Source organism: Gallus gallus, chromosome 1, assembly GCF_016699485.2.
Source record: "Gallus gallus isolate bGalGal1 chromosome 1, bGalGal1.mat.broiler.GRCg7b, whole genome shotgun sequence".
NCBI classification, from domain to species: Eukaryota; Metazoa; Chordata; class Aves; order Galliformes; family Phasianidae; genus Gallus; species Gallus gallus.
In genome coordinates this window covers 194,647,198-194,667,614 of record NC_052532.1, presented here as the reverse complement: position 1 = coordinate 194,667,614, position 20,417 = coordinate 194,647,198, and the positions used below count along the sequence as shown (strand labels likewise).

Here is a 20,417-nt window from a genome sequence, read left to right as displayed (position 1 = left end):
AGCCCTGGAGGAAATCTCTGGTACCTCCAAAAATTTGCATGTAAAAGTCAGCAGGTGGCACTCTTCACTGTGCTTGGTGCTGGTGGAGGCCTTGGAGGGACCCTGGGCTCACAGAAGTCAGGAGACAGGTGAGCTCCTGCCCACAGCTGCCCTATACCCCTACTTGACCCCAGCAGCCTCCACCTTCTGCAACCTGGTCCCCATGTCCCATGGCACCTCCTGGTTGGGGAGGCTGTGATGTCCCCATGTCATTCTGCAGGTAGACATGCTGTCGGTAGCTCATGGTCCTCAACGGGACCAGCTCCTCAAGGCTGTAGGGCCACGATCCTCAAGGCTGTAGGGTCGTGCTCCTCAGTGCTGTAGAGCTGTATTCCTCAAGGCTGCAGAGCCACTCGTTTGTGAGATGGTGAAACCTGCTGAGCTCCACCAGGCCTTGGATGTACGAAGAGAAGGAGGATTTATTCCTACTGGCATGGCTTTTCTCTCTCCTCCAGCCTGTGTTTACAATGGGAAGACCTACTCCCATGGAGAAGTGTGGCACCCCGTCTTCCGGCTCTATGGGCTCCTGCCCTGCATCCTGTGCACCTGCAGGGACGGTGTCCAGGACTGCCAGAAGATCACATGCCCCAAGGAGTATCCGTGTGACTCTCCGGAAAAAGTGGATGGGAAATGCTGTAAAATATGTCCAGGTATGTGAGATCCTACCTGCTCCTGCAGCTGTCCTCCATTTCCTTCCTCAAGCTTTGGTTTAAAGCCCTGGGCATAGAGATATATAGGGTTTCACATCAACGAGGGCTTGAATTCATGCCAGGTGAGTTCTGCAGAGCACACACTGATGTAAGTCTGTCTTGGACTGAACTGAGGTGAGGAAACCGATCCCAAAATGTTGCATGTGTCGAGTGGCTGTAGGATGGAGAAAGATGTCTGAAGAGCTACGTGCTAATAGTCTTCATACAGGCAGGGAGGGGAGAGGGCACAGTCTGCTCTCCAGCCTTCACTTTGGGCTTTTACCCTTTACTGGATTAAACTGTGGCAGTTTGAAATCAGAAGGACACTCTCCGGATGCTGTGGCACCCATGGTTTGGGTTGAGCTGGAGTTGAGGTCTCCATCCCTGGAGAGGGAGGGTTGGCCATCGGGGTGAGCCAGGTGGAGCAGGGCTGGTCCTGGGGCTGGGACATGGTGAAGTGACGTCTTCTTTTCATATTCAGTGCATCTGGGGTCTCTCAGTTGCTTCCTGGTCTTTGAAAAGCTGTGTACCCACAACTCCAGACCTGGTAAAAATGTGGCATAGCTTCAGATCTTCTCTGTTCCCAATGGAGAATGTTCTCTAGGTTATACCTCTCCGCATTATCATTCCGTATTGGATGTTCAGATGGTGGACAACCCACTGCTTCCATAGTGAGGCTAACGATACATGAGCCTGCCTGCAGATGTGGCAATTGCTGGGTTATCTTCTCAGATGTACACCTTAACGGAGGAGTCTCACCAGGAGAACAAGCAAAGGACGTTGTCAGGTTGAGGAATGGGGGCAAACAGACTGCACAGCAATCTCAGCTGGGATTTTCAAGGTTTTCCCCTGCCAAGCAGGGAGGTGCTGGGACAGCCTCCCCTGGGGAGCAAAGGGCAGAATCTCAGCTTGTTTTAATAAGATTTCTGATATGTTTATGAGCAGGATTTATGACGTGGTGCCTGGTGGGAATGGGATGTGATGACTGAGCAGATCCTTTCCAGTCTTGCATTCCCATTATAGCAGGTCTCTCTGGTTTAAAGTCTACAACTTTCTCTGCTGGGATCTCTTGTCTGCTCTTCAAGACTTCATTTATTTCCAGTTAAACACTCTGACCCAGCCAAAGTGACTTTCCAGTACTCATAGATAGCAATCACACACACACACACACACAATGCTCAGCCAAGTTACATGCTTGTCCTTTGCTTCACTGCACGGCGGTTTCGCCGTCGTCATTTTCCAGGCGGTTTCCATGGCTGTCCTCCTCTTGCTCCTCTGTACACTGTAGCTTGGAGGGAAATGCTGACTGCTTTCTGTTTGCAAAAGGGAAACTGCTGCGATGCATTGGTCGGGAAACAGCTGCCATTGGTGTGGGGAGAGCTGGTGGTCAGAGGGGTCCCTACTCCTCCTCCTTGACTTGTTGGCCATCAAGTGGCTCTGGTGTAAAGCTCTGAGGCTGTTAAATACCTGTTGTACAAGAGCGTGTGGCTCCTTACTGGTTGTGGATGTGGGGCTGCCTTGAGTGCTGCAAAAAGCAGCCCTGGCGCAGGTGAAGTCTGAGGGATGGAGGTTCTGCACCCAGGTCCCGTGGTGACAGGGGTGAGTGAGGGTAGTGGCATCTGGCTGTCCCCTTGGGTCATGCTGGGACTGCAAAACTGAAGACTTGTTGCTGAAAAATCCCTGCTTTGCACTCCTTTGCATTGAGATTTCTGTCCCCTCTCTACCAGTGTGTGCAAAGAGTAGCTCAGGACCACCCCATAAAGCATGGGGAGGGCAGAATCAGGCCTAAAATAACCGTCCTACTAAAATAAACCCCACGTCTCTATTTATAGCCAAACTTTCTTTCGAGTAGTGTAAAAAGCTCCAGCATCCAAAACGACGGGGGAGAACAAGGCTAAATTCAGCTGAGCTCCTCTGCGTTCCAAGGACCACAACCAAAGGCAATAAATCTCCTTCCAAAACCATGGGGGATTCTTCATTACTCCAGAAACAACAACAACAACAACAACAAAAAATGAGTGTCTCTTCTTCACCTGAGGGTGTTGGAGAAGTCACACGGGGTCCTGGAGATGTTGTCCCCATCGCTGCATGCACGGACCAACGCGAAGAAGCACTGCGTGGGGAGGGGGCTCAGTTTGGGGCTGAGCCCACCCGTGGGGCTGGGATGGGCATTGTGCCCAGGCAGCACGGCCGCAGTGTTGGCTCCCGTGCTGTGGGCTCATCCCTCTGCCTCGCTGATGTTGCTTCTCTGGGGTGGGAGAGAGATGGAAAGGCTGGGCTTTGCTGCGTGGTGTTGGCACCAAGGTGGTGGTTAGAAGGGATGCAGGTGGAGAAAATCACCCTGCTCCGTTGCTGCTGCTATAGGGGCTGCTAAAACCAAGGGGAGTTGAAATTATGGAGGTGAGCAACTCCACAGACCCTTTATCAGTGTCTTCCTTTGTCAACATGTCCCTTTGTCAACATCTCCCTTTGTCAACATTGCCCTTTATCAACATCCCCTTTTATCGATATCTCCCTTTGCTTCCAGCCTTGATGCACATACTTTGTGTCTGTTGGGACCCAACCCCTGGTCTAAGCCTTCTCTGGGAGCTGAGATGGCCTCTTCCAACCTCGCAGGAACCTCCTCCACCTCCTTCGTGTTGCTCTCGCCCTATTTAATAAACTGTTCTTCTTTGTGCCCAGAAACCAGAGTCAAACCCACTGATGAAGTCATCACTGAGAGATGTGGCAAGACCCCCAACCACGTCCTGGTGTACATGTTTGTGCCACCGAGCTCTGAGAACTCCAAGGAGATCCTGAGGACGGTCGCTATTGAGAAGGAGCTTGCAGAAGAGGTGGAAATCTATAACTGGAAGCTGATTAAGGGTGAGTCCCATAACAAAGCCAACCAGCAATGGAGATCTGCTTGGACACCTTTCCAAAAGCTTTCAAAGTACCAAAGCTTGGTGCTTTCCAATCATAGAGTCATTAAGGCTGGAAAAGACCACTGAGATCACCAACTCCAGCCATCAACCCATCACCACCATGCCCACAAAGTCAAAACCTGCTGACAGCAGCCTGGCTTTTCTGTTCCCCCCTTTTGCACTCTTTTGCTGCTGTCGCATGCAGATGTGGTATTGGAAACCACTTTTGATCCCAGTGTACCCAGCCAGAAGCTGTAACACCATCCAGTGGCACAGCATCTTGGACGGTTGGACTAGGTGTTGATGATTGGGCAAGATGATCTTAGAGATCTTTTCCAACCTGAATGATTCTATGATTCTGTATGGGCAAACAAGGCAGGGGCTGTGGGGTTGTTCCTCAAAACCCACCTGCCTTCATGCCAAACACATGGAAAACTGGAAAAAAATATGTATTGTACTCATTCTGTATTTTTGCTTTTGCCCTTTCTTTTTCCTGATCCACCAGCTGCTGGGAACAAAGCTTGCAGAGCTCCATACAGGGAAGATGAGCTGTCCCAGCCTTTAGAGCATGGAGCTGGGTGTCTGGTGTCCTCTGGACACCTTTAAACAGACATTCTGGGTGTGTAGGTGTCTCACTTCGCTCCCTAAAGGAGTTCTTATCCCTCTTGGGGCTGTTCCCAACCTTACTGAGACTGTTGCCCTAGTGGGCAATACTGGTAGTAGTTGGCTGGTTGGGCAAAATGATCTGAGAGGTCTTTCCCACCCTTAGCAGTTCTGTGATCCTATGGTCTTCCCAGCCACCTAGGGTGGGTGCATGTGTGTTAATGAGAGAAATTACCTCCAGAGATGGAGCTGTGGCTGTCGCCATGCTCCCACCCACCCCCTTCCATCCCCCATGTTCCTCCTCTCTCCATCCTCCCCCAGCACAGAGAAGCCTCCTTCACAATGGCACCTTGTAGCTGGAGGACAGCTGAGCTGCACTGTCTGGGCCCCCCCCCTTTTCCGCTCCTTGCTGCTTGGCAGAGGTCACCACCCAAACCTTCTTGCCACCTTCTGAGGCCAAAAGCTTCATGTCTGCACGGAGCTCCTGAGCTCTGCCAGCCAAGGACAGGGGAGGCCCTTGTCCCCGAGGCCAACACAGCTCTTTTGCTTGGCAGAGCAAAGTGTTACTATTGGGAAAGAGCATGAGCTCAGTCACATATGGATTCCACCTCTCCATGGTCCATCACTCTACCAACAGAGAAGCGTGTGTGGAGCAAAGAGCCTGCAAGTCACGCCTGGAGCCTGTCCATCCACCTTTGTATGGGCTTACCATCCTACGTGGCCTCCTCTATTTCTGTGCTGGGATGGTTTCCTCCTCGAGGCACCGAAATAGAGGAGAAACCGACAGCAACACCCAGCCCAGAGCTCTCCTCATCTCCCTGGTGGTGCCCCTGCATGAGTCACAGGGGGGGCTTCCCCACAGTTTTAGGCTCAGGCAGTTTGAAATGTGACTTTCTGGTGTTTTGGAGAAGGATTTTTTTGCAGGCAGTATGGACAAAGTGGAATGGATGGGATCAGAAGGAGACCAGCATAGTTCAGAGGCTTGTCTTTGCCTCCTGTGCTTGGAGGTGCAATGCCCCATCGACCTCTTTCACCCTGCTAGGCTGTGATTAGACAGTGACCCAAAGGTCCCTCTTTATCCTAAAAGTCTGTGGCTCTGGGACCTTCAGCCATCCCCACCTGGGTGTATTTTCTTCTGGTGTGTGCTTGGAGATCTCCTGCCACAGAAAATCTATGGTCCATATCATTTCTTCCAGATCCACAAACCCTTTCTGTAAGGAAAATTGTTCCTGACATGCAGCCTCTCTGTAGATCACACTCCTGCCTCTGAATTCTCTCTGTGTTGGGTGTCTGGGGACAGCAGACTCCTTTCCCCTGATGCATTCAAAGATGCCATCAGCTCCAGCCCATGTCATCTCCACCCTCTAATCAGTCATTCCTTGACATGACCAATTTCTGGTCCTTTGGTCTGGTTCTTAGCTCATCTCTTACACTCCATGATATTGGAATCTATCTGCTTTTTGCCCTGAGGCGGTGCATAAAGTACCAAGAGGGGTGAGAAGAGGCAGCCCCACCACCCCCCTCCGTCTCATCCTCCTAAGCTCAATGCCAGGGTCTGTTGGGTAGGAAAGCAAATGGTATCCTGGGCTCCATCAGAAGAGGGGTGGCAGCAGGGACAGGGAGGGGATTGTCCCTCTCTGCTCTGCCCTCCTGAGGCCCCATCTGCAGTACTGCGGCCAGGTCTGGGGTCCCCAATACAACAAAGACAGGGAGCTGTTGGAGAGGGTCCAGAGGAGGGCCACAAAGATGCTCAGAGGGCTGCAGCACCTCCCCTACAAAGACAGGCTGAGGGAGCTGGGCTTGTTGAGCCTGGAGAAGAGAAGACTGAGGGGTGACCTCAGTGCAGCCTTCCAGGACCTGAAGGGAGCCTACAAACAGGAGGGGAGGCAGCTCTTTGAGAGGGGAGGTAAGAGCAGGACAAGGGGAAATGGTTTGAAGTTGAAGGAGGGCAGATTGAGGTTGGATGTGAGGGGGAAGTTGTTGACAGAGAGAGTGGGGAGGTGCTGGAACAGCTGCCCAGAGAGGCTGTGGATGCCCCGTCCATCCGTGGAGGTGTTGAAGGCCAGGTTGGATGGGGCCCTGGGCAGCCTGGGCTGGTATTGAATGTGAAGGTTGGTGGCCCTGTGTGTGGAGAGGGAGTTGGAGCTTTGTGATCCTTGAGGTCCCTTCCAACCCAAGCCATTCTGTGATTCTGTGACCTGCTGGCATTGCCCAGCCTTCGCCACCTACAGTCCTCATTCTTCACCAGCTCCATCCCATGTTGGCTTTTCCATTACTTACAGAGCTGGGTCAGGTACTCATGGACACGGTCAGTAGGCAATATTGGTGGTAGGTGTACAGCTGGACTGGATGATCCAGAGATCTTTCCCAACCGGAATGATTCTATGATTCCATGGGCAGCAAGAGCAGACTATTCTCATCCCCTTCCGAACGCTGACTCGACATCCGCGTTCCTCTGTAGCTCCCCAGCTCCTGGCATGTGTCAGAAATGACCATCCAGAGACCACACATCTCAGCCAGCTCTCCGGGGGCTCTCGAGTGTAAATTATCCAGGCCGGTTGATTAAACGATGTTTATCTCTCGCGGCTCTTGTTTAAAACAACCCGCTGGTTACTGGTGGAAAGTGCTTCATCAGCCCCGGGGCTGCGAGCACGCCCTCCTGCTCCTTTCTAAGTATAGGCAGAAGGATTTATGGAACACTTGTGCCTTCCTTGCGTCATTAACACTTTTATTATCTCCATCCAGCGTCTCCTTTTGTTACTGGTAGGACTCCATTTCCCGACCCACTTACAGGGCTTATTAATAGCCCGACCCGCCTCGTATTTCTCCCGATGCATTAAGACTTCCCGTATTAACTTTCCACACTCCGCAACGTCCCGTTTGGATGGATCACACTCTGGTTCCCATCCATCACACGCTCACCGTATGTGTAACCGCTGCTGGGAAGCAGGAAGGTCTCTTACCCAAACAGAGGGGAACGACATCAGGCAGCAGCGCGATGTGGGGCACGTGGGAAGGAGCTGGGCGAGGTGTGGGGAGGACGTGCCCCACATAGCTGCCCCCTTCATCATGCTCCCATTCAGGGATGAATATCCTGACCCCTAATCCCACGGAAAGGTCACTTCCGTTGCTAAATGTGTGGTTTTTCTCATGTCAGACATCTGACTCAGGCATCCCCTGAATGGATGGGACAGTGCTGGCACGGGCTGAAATATCCATCTGAGGTCGGCCGTGCATTTCCTGTCCTGGAGAAGTTTCAGGGCTGGGGGCAAAGAAATGGAAAAACTTTGGTCCTGGCTGTTTCCAGGGCTGGGCATAGTGGTCTTTACCAACTGTAATGATTCTATGAGTCTATAAAAAGGAGGCAGCGGGGGGTGGGAGGGACCCCCGTTGGGTGGGTGTCGTGGGGAGAGCGAAAGGAGAGGAGAGGGATCCGGGATCCCATTGATCCCAGCTTTGTCCCTGTGATGGTTTCGTGGAGATCAGAGCTCCTCCAGTGCAGTTTGGAAAAGAGATTTCTCCCAGTCCTACGCTGGGCATCCCAACCTCTCAGTGGGTTTCAATGGACCCCGCAGCCTATATCCTTGGCTTGAGCACATCAGGAGAGGGTGGAGGCGTGCACCAAAGCCACGCTGAGCTCTACAGCTCCACAGCAATGCCCCCGTGCTTCTCTCTGCAGGGATATTTCACTTGATCCAAACCAAGAAGATCAGCAAACAGGAATTCAAGCAAGAAGCGCAGAACTACAGGCTGATCGCCAGGACGAACGAAGGTAAAGAGCCCCTTTGTGCCCCCCTCCTGCCAGGTCCCACCACCCCGTGCTCTCGGTCAGTGGTCACATTTTCTCTTTATGGGATTGCAAAGGGCAGCCAGCTTTCTAAAAGTGGACGTGCTCTTGTGAAATCCAAGGGCGAGATCCCTCCAAAGCCCATAAAACTGTTTGGTTTTTACATCTGATCCCGTCTGGTGCGACGGGGCGGGGAGCGAAATTATGCGAGGGATTTGAAAGAAATAAACTCTGGAATATCTTTGAAAATCATTCCTAATGTTCTTGGATGTGCGTAAATGTTGCAGAAAGGAGGAATGCTGGTGCACATGCCGGGAGTGCCTGCGCAGAACGAAACTGCCGCGCCGTTTCCCGCTGGCTGCCTCTTTGCCTGGGCTGGATTAGGGTTTGATGGGTCAGGCTGAGATGGAGCCCATTCCCATGTCGTTCAGCATCCGTGGGTCGGGGTTTTGGCTGCCCGTTATGAACCAGTTCACCCGGTGATGGTGTGGGTGGAGGTTGGTTTTCACCTCCAGCCCATTTGAGGCAGCACCTCTTGGCCAAGCGCTGTGGGGTTTTCAAGTCTCTGCTCCCAGGTTGGGCTCCACGTTGGAAGGGGGTCTCTGCTCCTCATTGGGACTGTGGGGAGGTCAGTCAGCTATATGGGATGCAGAGAAGAGCTGAGCTTCCTCCAGCATCTCTGGGGTCCACGGCAATGCTGAGTCTTTAGGGGAACAATGGGAGGGGTTGGGGGGGCTCAGTGCTGGTTTTTGGGGCGATGCTTTTGCTTTGCAGGGAGTGTTTTCCCAGGGAAACCCTGGAAATGTCACTGATTGCGCTGTTAATTGCATTGTGAGAGGTTTGTGGAGCTCTGCTTGAGAGTAGAATCGTAGCTGGAGCAAGAAGGGGATAGGAAATAGGGGATGGGGGACAGGATGAGAGAGAGAGGGTAGGGGAAAGAGGGTGAGATTAAGAGGATATAGGATGGGGATGAGCAAGAGTGGATGGCGGATGCAGGAGAGGGGAAGGGGATAAGGAATAGAGGATCATTGGTCATAGAAGAGCTTTGGTTGGAAGGGACCTTAAAGACTGTCTAGTTCCAACTTGAGGATAAGGGAAAGGGAATGGGGAAAGAAGATAAGGAATAGAGATAAGGCATGGAGAGAGCAGATGGGAGTAGGGCATGGAGAGCGGGATGGTAATAAGGCAGGGAGATAGGGAATGGGGGTGGTGGATAGGAGATAAGAGATAAGGGATTAGGGAAGAGAAATATGATAGGGAACAGGGAGCAGAGGATAGGGGATGGGGATAGCTGATAAGGGATAGAAGTTAAGGGATAAGGAGTAGTGGATAGGGGGTGGAGGATAGAGGATTAATGATAGAGGATGGGGACAGAGGATAAGGGATAGGGAACAGTGGTTATGGGGTAAGGGTTAGGGGGTAGCTATCATCTCTGGCTGCAGCCCCTGGTGTCCCAGTGGGAGACACCAAAACACTTCAGCATCTCTCAGCCTCTGACCCATGATAGCTGTGAGCTGGCAAAGCCCAGGACCGGCTCATGGGGCTGCTGATGAGCTGCCCCAGCAGTGGCCCCCAGGTGCAGTGGGTGCGATTGCAGGGGGCAGATGAGCTTTCCTGATCCCAGTAACTGAGGGTGAGTGCTAACGAGTGTCCATCTCTGCTCACCCAGGTCACTGGAACATCTTCCAAGCCCAGACGTCAGAGCTGAGGATGACAGAGAGTCCAGAGAAAGAAACAGAGAACTTGTAAAGAGAAAAAAGAAATAACTTTAACCTAGCTATTGATTTATCTACACCCACACACACATACACACCTACACATATATACGAAGACAAGTTGCATTACTCAATAGACTGGCACAGCAGTAAGAGATACACTAGTGTAAATGGCAGCAGCTCCAGCAGGTGAACCAAACCCAACCACCACCACCGTGTCCACGACGTGGCAGCACGATGTCCCTCGGAGTGCTCCAGTGGGACTGGAGGAGGCCACCGTGTCTCCTGCTGCTGAAGGAGCCGGGTGGGCAGAGGGGGAGTGCAATGTGAAGAGAGGAGGCATTTCTGGGAGCACTGGAGCCAGCGACCAAGCAGGATGAGGATGTGCTTCGGATCACTGCCAGCACTGCAATGACCTGCAAGGAGAGAAGACTTATCCCTGTCTCCTTTCTTGGAGGCCCCCGTGATCTGCAAAACTGGCTTTTATTTTGGCCAAATACCCTCCAAAGAGTATCGAAACATCTTGAGTCTTTCCTCCTGATTCATAGGATCGTAGAATGGTTTGAGTTAGAGGGGATCCCTAGGGGCCATCTGATCCAAATCCCCTGCAATGAACAGGGGCACCCACAGCCCCCTCGGGTGCCCACCTGCTGACACCATGGAGGGGAGCCAGGGGCGTGGGGTGGTGGCACAGATTTAGGTCCAACAGCACCAAAACTGCTTCTCATGGTGTGGGGGTGGAGGAGGTGCCCCCCGATGGCTGGTACCACCTCTTTCCATCCCCTGTCCCCCCTGCAAGAATGTAACCTCCATCCCTCGCCGCTCGCTGGCTCTGAGACTCCAAACACTGCACTAATGAAGCGTGTCATTATGCTCTATATTTATCTATATCCTACATACTATCTTCTGGGCTGTATTCACAGGAGGAGCATCTCCCAAAGGGCAAACAGGGCCATTCCTGCAGCACGGAGAGGAGGGAGTGCAGCAGCACCGCTCTCCCCCAGACTGGAAATAGCTTTGGGGGATTTTCAGGTCGTTTGGGTACATGTATTTATCCCCGGTTTCTTGTTTTATTCTGTTTTGATAAATCTATTTATTTGGAGATCCGGATCTGTCGGATAAATCTGATTAAAGCGCCTTTTTGATTCACCCTCCAGTGCCAGCTCTCCTTTCCGCATCCGTATTGGCGAGAGGGGTGCACAGGGTACCCCAACCTCTTGTGGGGCGGTTCCCCTCTCACTGGGGCATAGCAGGGTTTGGGGACGACGCTTTGGCCGTGTGGATTTGGGGGAGCATCTTTGCAGACCCCTTACCCAGCAGGGATTTACAGAGCCCTGCCCGCCCCCCAGGGCGTCCCCCTGCCCTAGAGCAGCCCTAAGCCTGATTCCAGATGGGATGCAGGTGGTTTGGGGGCTGAAAACCAAGCCCAGGGCTGGCAGCAGGGATCAAGTGGAGGCTGGGGGCAAATTTGGGCCAGGAAATGGGAGATTCTGGACTGCTGCCTAAGAAAGCTGCTAAGTGAGTGCATGTGCTACTCTTGGAGAGATGATTGCTCACGTGGGGCTGTAAAAGGCCCAATGTGAGCAGCTCCCACTTTGGGACGTCGGTGCTGTCCTGTTTGCTCTTTGCTGTGCTCCCAAAGAACAGGAGTTGCTGCCATGGGGTTGGGATGTGCACGGAAATCTGTGCTCATGCCAAGGATGGAGGAGCAGCACTGGGGCAGCGGGCAGGCAGCAAAGCAGCTGCAGTGGAGCATCCAAGGACCAGTGGAGCACTGTGCCATCATCCAAGTGATGGGGCCCATCTGGCTGGGTTTACCCAGGGAGAACCCACAGAGCCTGACGCTCTGAGCTATAAATCCCTGGGGTGAAGGCACCGTCCCGTTCAGCACTGCCAAGGGAGGATGCTGCCAGCCCCAGCACAGCCTGACCCCTCGCTCATCACTCTCATTAACTCACACTTGTGTGCTTCTAATTAAAGTGAGCTGAGGGCCAATTTACGCCCATTTACTGGAAGAAGTGGGCATTGGAAATGAGGATGCTCAGTTGGGTTCCTCAGAATGGGTTAATTCCTGGGGGACACCACACAAACCCTCTTCTCTGCAGCTCAGATGAGGTTTCCTATGGATATCTCTATGGTGCTGAGCCTCATGTAGGCTCCTGAGCCCACCTCTGGGTTGGAAATCAGCTACGGAGCCCCTTCACTGTTCCCAGGTGGGTGTCAGATGGAGATGGGACCAGCTGCTCCATGGCCAGCAGAAATGTCACCTGTGAGAAGCAGTGACACAGGAACCTGCTTGGGACCAGCTCTCTTCCATCCCTATTGAGTTATTTCTGCCTGGAGTGTGGTGTGTTGGACTTCATCCCAGCCAATGCACCCTGGATCCCTGGTGAGCTCTGCCTTGGGCAGGTAGATTTAGAGACTGACAGCGATGTGCAGCAAGGAGTATCTTTGGAGAGAGGTTTCATGGAGATGCAAGATGAAGCTGGGGGTGGGGACGGATGATGAGGTGGGGATGATGGGGGTAGAGATGATGAGGACGGAGGCAATGAGGCTGATGGGGGTGAGGATGATGGGGATGATGGAGATGATGGAAGGATGGGAATGATGATGATGGGGTCTGGGGATAGTGATGGAGAAACATCTCCATCCCAAGACAGTTCCCACCAGGAAAAGCTGCTGCCACTTGGTGCCTTCTATAGAAGCCCAACTGACATTGCATAGGTCAACATGCTGGTGCAATGGCTCCAGGATGGACTGTGTGCACTCTGCGCTTACCACTGTGCTTCCACTTGGTCCTAGGCATGGTGCCATGTGTACCCACCACAAAAGGAGGGCCTGGAATTCCTCAAGGATGCCATTTGCATACCGTGACTCTCCCATCCTCCCAGAATTTTCCTTATCCCCCAGACCCATTGCATCCCCTGCCCCTTGGCTGCCCACCAGTGGCATCCCATCTTCTCCTCTGTCAGCTGTTCCTCTGCCATCAGGCTTCGTGCCACTGCCCACTCTCTGTTGTTGCAAGTTTGACTTTTAGTTATCCCTTTACTGCAGCCCAGCGTTGGGACGCTGTCATAAAAGACACCCCATAAATTTTATACTGAACAATAAAACATTTCTGCATTGGCTGCTGTTCCCCTCACTCATTGCAGCAGCATGGACTGAAGGGTGGAGCTGGAGGAGCCCACAGCTTGCCAAGCCCCAATCTCAGCTGCTGGCTCCTCCTCACAGCCTGGCCAGGGCCTCACTGATGCTTTTTGGGTGGTGTGGTTGGAGGAATGGTGCTCGAGCAGCACTGGTGGGATCCGTGGGATGCAGCCACTTCTGGTGTAGAACAGCTTCTCTGCACCCAAGGAGACCCCAAAGCATCCCCTCTACTTCCTGCATGAGGCAGAAAGGCCCCTTACCCATATGCTGGGCAGAGGGGCTGGGGGTGGGCTCAGCTCTCCCTCCAGATGACAGTGCCCGTGGGCTTCTTAGGTGGGTTCCTCATGTTTCTGCATCCACCCCTCTCCACCCATCTACCCTTCTGTATCCATCTACCCTCAGTCCATCCATCCTTCCCCATCCATCTACCCTTCTCCATCTGCCCATCCATCTGTGCATCCATTCATCCTTCTTCAATCCATTCATCCTTCTCCTCTCACCCTTCTCCACTCATCCTCAGTCCATCTACCCTTCTCCATCCCTCCATCCGTCCCTCCATCCATCCCTCCATCCATCCCTCCATCCATCCATTCATCCATCCATCCATCCATACATCCACCCATTCATCCATCCATCCCCAGGCCATCCGTTCTTCCCCATCCATCTGCCCTTTCCTACCTACCCTTCTCCACTCACCCTTTCCCATTCATTGCTTCCTCCCCACCCATCTTTCTCCACCCACAACCTTTTGGACCCTCCATCTTTGATTTCCCCACATTTCTCCCTCATAAAACATCCCAGAGGAGCACTGGGGACGTGCGCAGAGCCATGAGGGTTGGTGACAACCTCTGTACGTAGCACTGCCTGGACATGTGATGGAGGGGGACTTGGGGTGGGGGTGGCTGCTGTGGTGGGTGATCTGCAGTAGTGTCAGTGACACATCAGACCTGGCACCCCGGGACCGTGCCCTAATGACCGTGCCCTAATGACCGTGCCTTCCTGCAGGGTCCTCTCTGAGGCTGTTTTCCCTGCAGGGGTACTGCTGGGGATTAGCTCTTTTAATTGGATCAGCAGCTGCTGCTTCACAGCTTGCACCTCACGTCACCTCCTTCTCCCCCTCCTCCTCCTCCTCCTCACGTCACTGTGCAGGAGTTGGGCCGTTCCCTCCAGACCATGGAGATGGGGTCGGTTTTAGGGTCGGGCTTTCTGCAGGGGATTTGTGCTCGTGCTGTGCTTTGGTGTCTGCAGGGGACATCTCGTGGGTCCCACCACCCCTCCTCTGCAGCCTCAGCCATGTGGACACCAAGCCCACGATAACTCGAGGTCAAGGGGTGGGGGACCTTCCCCATGTGCCATCTTCTGCTGCATGGAGCAGAATGTTCTTATCCCAGAGCATCTCAATGCCTTTGTGCCCTTTCTTTACAGCCAGATCCTCTTCCTTACAGCTCCTTCAGGGGTTTGCAGCCCTGTCATGGGACGGGTTGGCTGCTGGTGTCTCACTTTGCATTTCTGACAGTGCAGTGGCACAGACTGCCCAGGGAGGTGGTGGAGCCATCAGCCCTGGAGGTGATCCAGAACCGTGGAGATATGGCACTGAGGTCAGTGGGAGTGGGTTTGGGTTGGGCCTGGGGATCTTGGATGCCTTTTCAACCTTCAGTGATTCTATGATTCTGTGGGTGGGCTGTGGTGGGGTGGGTCAATGGTTGGATTTGAGGAACCAGTGGCTGCTGGCTTTCTGCTCACAGGTTTTACCCACGCCAGCCAAGGTCCAGGCTGGCTCTGCTTCCTTCCTGTGGGTAAACCAAGAGAAATGTGGCCTTGTTCCTTTGGGGGAAGGTGGGACAGAGCAGAGGACATCAGCAGGGTTACATGGAGAGCTCATGGAGAGCCCCGTCCTTCCCAAAGCATACAACCCTATAACAAATGGGGGGTCCTCCTTGCTCACTGATGTACGAACTCTGATACAGTTGCAAGGTTTTGTTCTGCAGGACCCGCATCTCCTGATGTTTCCTCTGCAGAACCCGTATTTCATCTCCTGCCACTTATTCTGCAGGTCCCCTGTCTCCTGCTGCCCCTCCTGCAGCCCTTTGTCTCTTGCTGTGGTCTGTTCTGTGTGCAGTATCACTTATCCCATGGCCACTCTTGCTCTCTGCAGAGCGTATTTGGGCATTTGGTACAGTTTGGGTCCCCTCTACCAGACAGCAATGACAGGCTGGACATCACACCAAAACTGTTTTCCCTTTCAGGCTGCTCACACACTGGAGCAGGGACTGAGAGAAGCAGGGGGGGTGTATCCATCCCCAGAGGAGCTCAGCCCCTGCCCGGGCACAGCAACCTGGTGTAACCTCAAAGCTGTCCCTGCTTGGAGTCAGGTCCGGACCAACCACCTCCTGGGGTCCGTCCAACCCTCATCACTCTGGGGCGGATGGCAACTCCCCACCAGAAATCTTGGCTCTCCCTCCGGGGTCTCAGGGTTTTTTTTACGTCAGAGCCATGCTATTTCATGCTCTGTTATCAGGTTAGTCAAAACACTTTGCCCAAATATATGTCTATATAATTGCCAGCTACGCTCACTTCCTTGGCTCCTGCTGTTTTCCATTGCATCGGATTTTCAGTCATGCAAAATATCTACTTTCACCTTAATCTGCACGAAACCCTGCATGAGAGAAGAGGGGAAGCCAACATCCACGTCTCAACCTCATCTTCCCGAGCTCCACATCTCACCAAGGCTGGATGCAAATCCTGATCCCTTGGGGTGCTGCAAAGGGGAATGGGGATCAAAGAGAAGAGGGTTTGGTGTTGTCGCAAAGCTCCGATAGGAAGTCCATGGCTTTGGTTTGAGTGTCGGCTCGTAGGTGAAGCAGATCCCATTGATTGGGACCGTACTGCCATCCCCAGATTGATGAGATTTCTCTTAAAGCAGTGCCCACTGCATCTCCCATTGAGCGGGACCGTGTCACCATCCCCACTGAATGGGACCACGTTGCCAACCCCAAAGGGATGGGATATCTCTTAAAACACTGCTCATAGTGTCTTCCATTGAGTGGGGCCACATCGCCAACCCCAAAGGGATGGGATTTCTCTTAAAACTGTGCTCACATCACAGGGCACTGAACTACATAGCTCAAACCAAAGGTTTGAGTGCTGGCTCATGGGCAAAGCATCTCCCATGGAGTGGGACCGCACTGCCGTCCCCATAGGGATTTAGGGATTTCTCTTAGAACAGCGCTCACGTCAGAGGGCAGAGACCCCCATGTGGTGCTGGGTGAGCATTGCCCCCATCCCTGCTGCCCAAAGCATCCCTTTCTTTCCCAGCAGAGCTCACGGGCTGTTCTCCCGCTGCCACGGACCCGTCTCCTCTCCAGACTAAACACTCCTCATATTTCCCGTCTCTCCTCACATTGGAACGTGTCTGTAATCACTCTTTTCCCCAATTTCTGCACCTTTTTGGATGCCGGGGCAGCTCAGGATGTACCAAACATGCCGGCAGAGCTGCTGGGGCAGTGGGATCACATTTCCCTGCCTCTGGCCCCATCCCAACACCCCCAGAGCAGGAGGCACAACCAGAAGAGAGGGAGGCTTTGCCAACACAGTGGGACCACGTGGACACTGGGAATGGGCCCCGGCTGCTGGGAAGGTGGGTGATGAGAAAGGGGTGATGAGAAAAACAGGGTAATGAAGGGAGTTCCAGGAGGGGTTGGGAGGGAAGGAAATGTCAGCAGGGAGATGAGGTCTCATCCTGGGGGTCCTGTCACAGAATCACAGCATACGTACCTCTATACCGATAGATTTATTTGCTTTACACCTCTATACTTCTATATCTGCAGACCTCTATACTTCGGTATCTATAGACCATATTACTATATACCTATATACTTCTATATCTATATAACTCTATACCTCTATAACTCCATATCTTTATACTTCTGTATCTATATATCTCTATACCCCCAGATCTACATACCTCAATATCTCTATATCTATACACCTCTGTACCCCTGTACCCCTGTATCTACATACCTCTATACCTCCACATCTATACTCCTCCTCTTGCCTCCACACCCTGTGCACGAGCCAACACCATCATGGGGTTTCCAAAGGGCTCTGGGCAATGGGACAGGGGGGAACAATGGCATGGAGAGATGCAGGAGCAGCCCATGGCACTCACGGTCCTCCTGCCTACACAATGCAATGCACACACGCTCTTTGGCCGCCCCTCCGTGCCAGGATGCTCTCTTGGTCTCTCTCCTTTCTATCTCATTTTTTGCCCGTGGCAGCTGGGCAGAATCCTGCCTGTAAATCCAAAGGAAACTGCCTAGAAGCCCTTCTCACCAGCACTGCCAACAGTCCATGATTCAGTGCTTTTCTTTCTCTTTTTTTTTTGGGGGGGGGGGGAGGAGGGTGGATAGAAATTAATTAGTTCAGGCCCATCGCAATTATCTAATTCAATGAACACAACAATAACCCACTGTTTAAAGGTTGTTCATGGACATTTAGCACCATCTGGGTTTTCTGATCAGGGGCTTTGAAAACAGTTGAAAATGAAGTAAGAGGGATTGTTTGGCCTGGATGCCCCTTTTTGCCTCCCAGCTGCACCAACAGTGAAAATAACCCCAATGGACCCGTTGGAAGAGGGAGAGGGTCAGCAGAACAAACATCACCCAGCCTCTCACCATCTGCCTCTGAGCTGCGTTTGGTGTCCAGAATGGGGAAGCAGTGGCCATAGAGGGACCTGGGGAAAAGAGCTCTGTGTCAACTGCAGAACCCTTTGGGTTTGGGGGTGGAGCTTTGGGGTGAAGCTTGAGCCATCCTAATGGAGAGCTGGGGTTTGCAGAGATCCCTAGAAGGGATCTGAATGGCTTGGAGCCCTTTGGAAATGGAATGGTTTCTTGACAGGGATGGAAGTTGGATGTGGGGGTTGGCCAGGTTGGGTTGGTGGCATGGGAAGGCATCGGAGAGCACCACTGGTGTTTAAGGGTGAGGAGCAACCCCCCATGTCCAAAGCTGCCCCAAGAGAGGCTTGGAGCCTGCACACAATTCAGGATGAAGTAATGTATAACCCACCCCCAGGGTGTCCCTATGAGAAGGGCGTCATATATGTTGGGATATATGACATCTGGTAGCCCAAAAAATCCCTACATTGCCCACCCCCAGGTCCCTCCCTCTCTCTGGCAGCTGGCTTCCCCTGTTTCTTGGTTTTTGCACATCTGTTCCTCCCCAGACCACCTTCGTCCCTCTCTTTGCTCACCTTCAATCCTTCTCATCTTTTTTTTCTTCAGTCCCTAAGTGCTCTTCCCATAGGGCCCCATAAGCACACCTTGCACCAGCTGCATAGAGACATTTAGGTTGGAAAAGGTAGTGGTAGGACAAGGGGGAATGGTTTTAAACTGAGACAGGGGAGGTTTAGGTTGGATATGAGGAGGAAGTTTTTCCCCCAGAGGGTGGTGACGCACTGGAACAGGTTGCCCAAGGAAGCTGTGGGTCCCCAACCAGCAGACCCAGAGCCACATCCAGCCTGGCCTTGAATGCCTCCAGGGATGGGGCATCCACAGCCTCCTTGGGCAACCTGTTCCAGTGTAAGATATTACATCTCAGGTCTGGAATCCCACCAGGATGTCCCATGTAGGAAAGTGCTCCCTACCCCCTAAGAAAGCCAAATTCAGGTCTTATTTTTTCTTGTTTTCCTGCGCGTTTCTATGACATCAGTGAGGCTGCAGACCTTTTGATGCAGGGAAGCAGAGCAACGTGCTGAGGTTCCGGCTCCCGTCATGCAGCAGGAGCATCAGCACTAAATAACGAACAGAAACCTTGATCCACATCCAGGCTGCTTTTAGCACATCTGGAGGAGCTCCGCAGACAGAACGGGGCAATCCATGACCTGCTGATGTCAGAGCGCAGACGTGACATGGGGCAGGGCAGCATGCTGCCCGTGCCCGGTGACCTTCATGGAGTCATCCAATCCAGCTGTATGATGGGAAAACATCCCACGTACGTGCTGTGAAGGGTGTGCAGCTCCCAGCAGTCGTGACCTTGGCCAAGGTATCTCCATGGGAAAACCATAAATCACATCGCTGATTTCCCAAGATGGATCATTGGCGTTGGAGCTGGACGTGAGTCACCAAAGCCAACAAAAAGATTGGGAAGGGGTGGATGCAGTTCGACCCTACATCTAAATGACCAACGACCTGTGGTAGAGAACCAAAATTACCAGAACAAGCCCTGCAGGTAGCATCGATCCGTCACGGACCGAGACATTGTACATCTGCTGTTGGGTTCCCAGAGCTGTGCTGCCAAAACTGATATGAGGTAATGCCTGATGGCACTTGGTTCCTCCTTCTTGGTTCCTGTTGAGGATCCAATTCCTGGACTCGCTCTGATCTGAGCAGCTCAGGGTAGAACTGGCACACGCTGGGATCAGAGTTCTGTTATCGTGTTGGCACGGCTGGGTTTTAACCCTATGCACCTTTGAGGGCGATTTTGTCTTTGGAATGGGAATTTAACACCTTCTTGCTGTTCGTGGCCTTGGAAGAATCGTTTTTTCCATGGCCTAAGTTTGAGTTCCACCTCTCAGCAGTGTGTGCACCGGTTGGGATGGGGATGGTTGGGTTCACGTGGGTGCTGCCTACATCCCAAGCAGCTCAGTGTCCCCCGTGGTCACACCACAGGTCCAAGGATGGGTCAGTTGTTGGGCTGCAAGATGAGATATGGGGAGACCAGGGGTGTGAAGCCATGATACAAACTGGAGGAGAGCACCCCAGTTCCTGCCTGTGAGCTTGGGGTGATGCCCTCACCCAATGGGATAAGAGCAGTGACTCAATGGGGCAAAGACCCCAGTGTTTTCCGGAGGGAATGGTCCCTCATTTAGCTGTGAGGTTCTGCAGCCATGCTCCCCACACCTGGTCTGGGGAAGAGGGATAACGTCATCCTGCCCAGCACAGCTTCTTGGCACCAGAACGATTGCATGGTGCCAACCAGCAGGCCAGGAAAGGGGCCAGCTGGGGGAAACGCAGGGTGAGCCCCGCGCCAAGTCTCCCCGCTGCAAACTGTGGGGATTGCAGCCGCTGCTCTGCACAGACCGTTCTGCTGTGTTCCCTGTAAGGAAGGTAAGGACAGGGAGGAGGCAGAACCAAAAAACCCTGGGATGTTGGTCTTTGGGCGTCTCGGTTTGGGATGATGCGTGGGGCATGTCAGTCGGACATCTGGGGGAAGTGGCACCCTGGTGTCCCTATAGGGTTCATAGGCAGGGCCTGAGGAACCCATGGATCTGTACACGCTTCTCCTCTGTGTCCTTCTCTCCTCCCCTGTTTTAGACACCCTAGTGTTATTCAGAAGCCCAAGGCACTGCCATGGCTGCTCACGAAGCTCTCCAGTCTCTGCCATGGGCTCCAGGACACAATCTATTCCCCTTTCCCACTCATGGTCTTTGCTGGGCAAGCTGGGATCTTGAAGAGCGGATGTCATTTATTGGGGTTTTCCCCTGCAGTGAGATTTGCATTTGTCTCTGGGCAGATCTGTAAGGCAGGGGTGGCATCTG

The 20,417-nt window shown here is 53.0% G+C and overlaps 1 protein-coding gene across 3 annotated transcripts in view; it reads left to right on the top strand.

The window, feature by feature from the left end:
• Nucleotides 1-10,885, top strand: part of CHRDL2 (chordin like 2) — a 38,264-nt gene extending 27,379 nt beyond the window's left edge. For all 3 annotated transcript variants that reach the window (XM_015281016.4, XM_015281015.4, XM_015281017.4), the window contains 4 exons: nt 495-689; nt 3,411-3,593; nt 7,914-8,006; nt 9,691-10,885. In XM_015281016.4, coding sequence (XP_015136502.2) covers nt 495-689; nt 3,411-3,593; nt 7,914-8,006; nt 9,691-9,770 — 551 coding nt within the window. In that variant the 3' untranslated portion in view covers nt 9,771-10,885. The remainder of the gene's footprint in view (nt 1-494; nt 690-3,410; nt 3,594-7,913; nt 8,007-9,690) is intronic.
• Nucleotides 10,886-20,417: the final 9,532 nt, after the last annotated feature.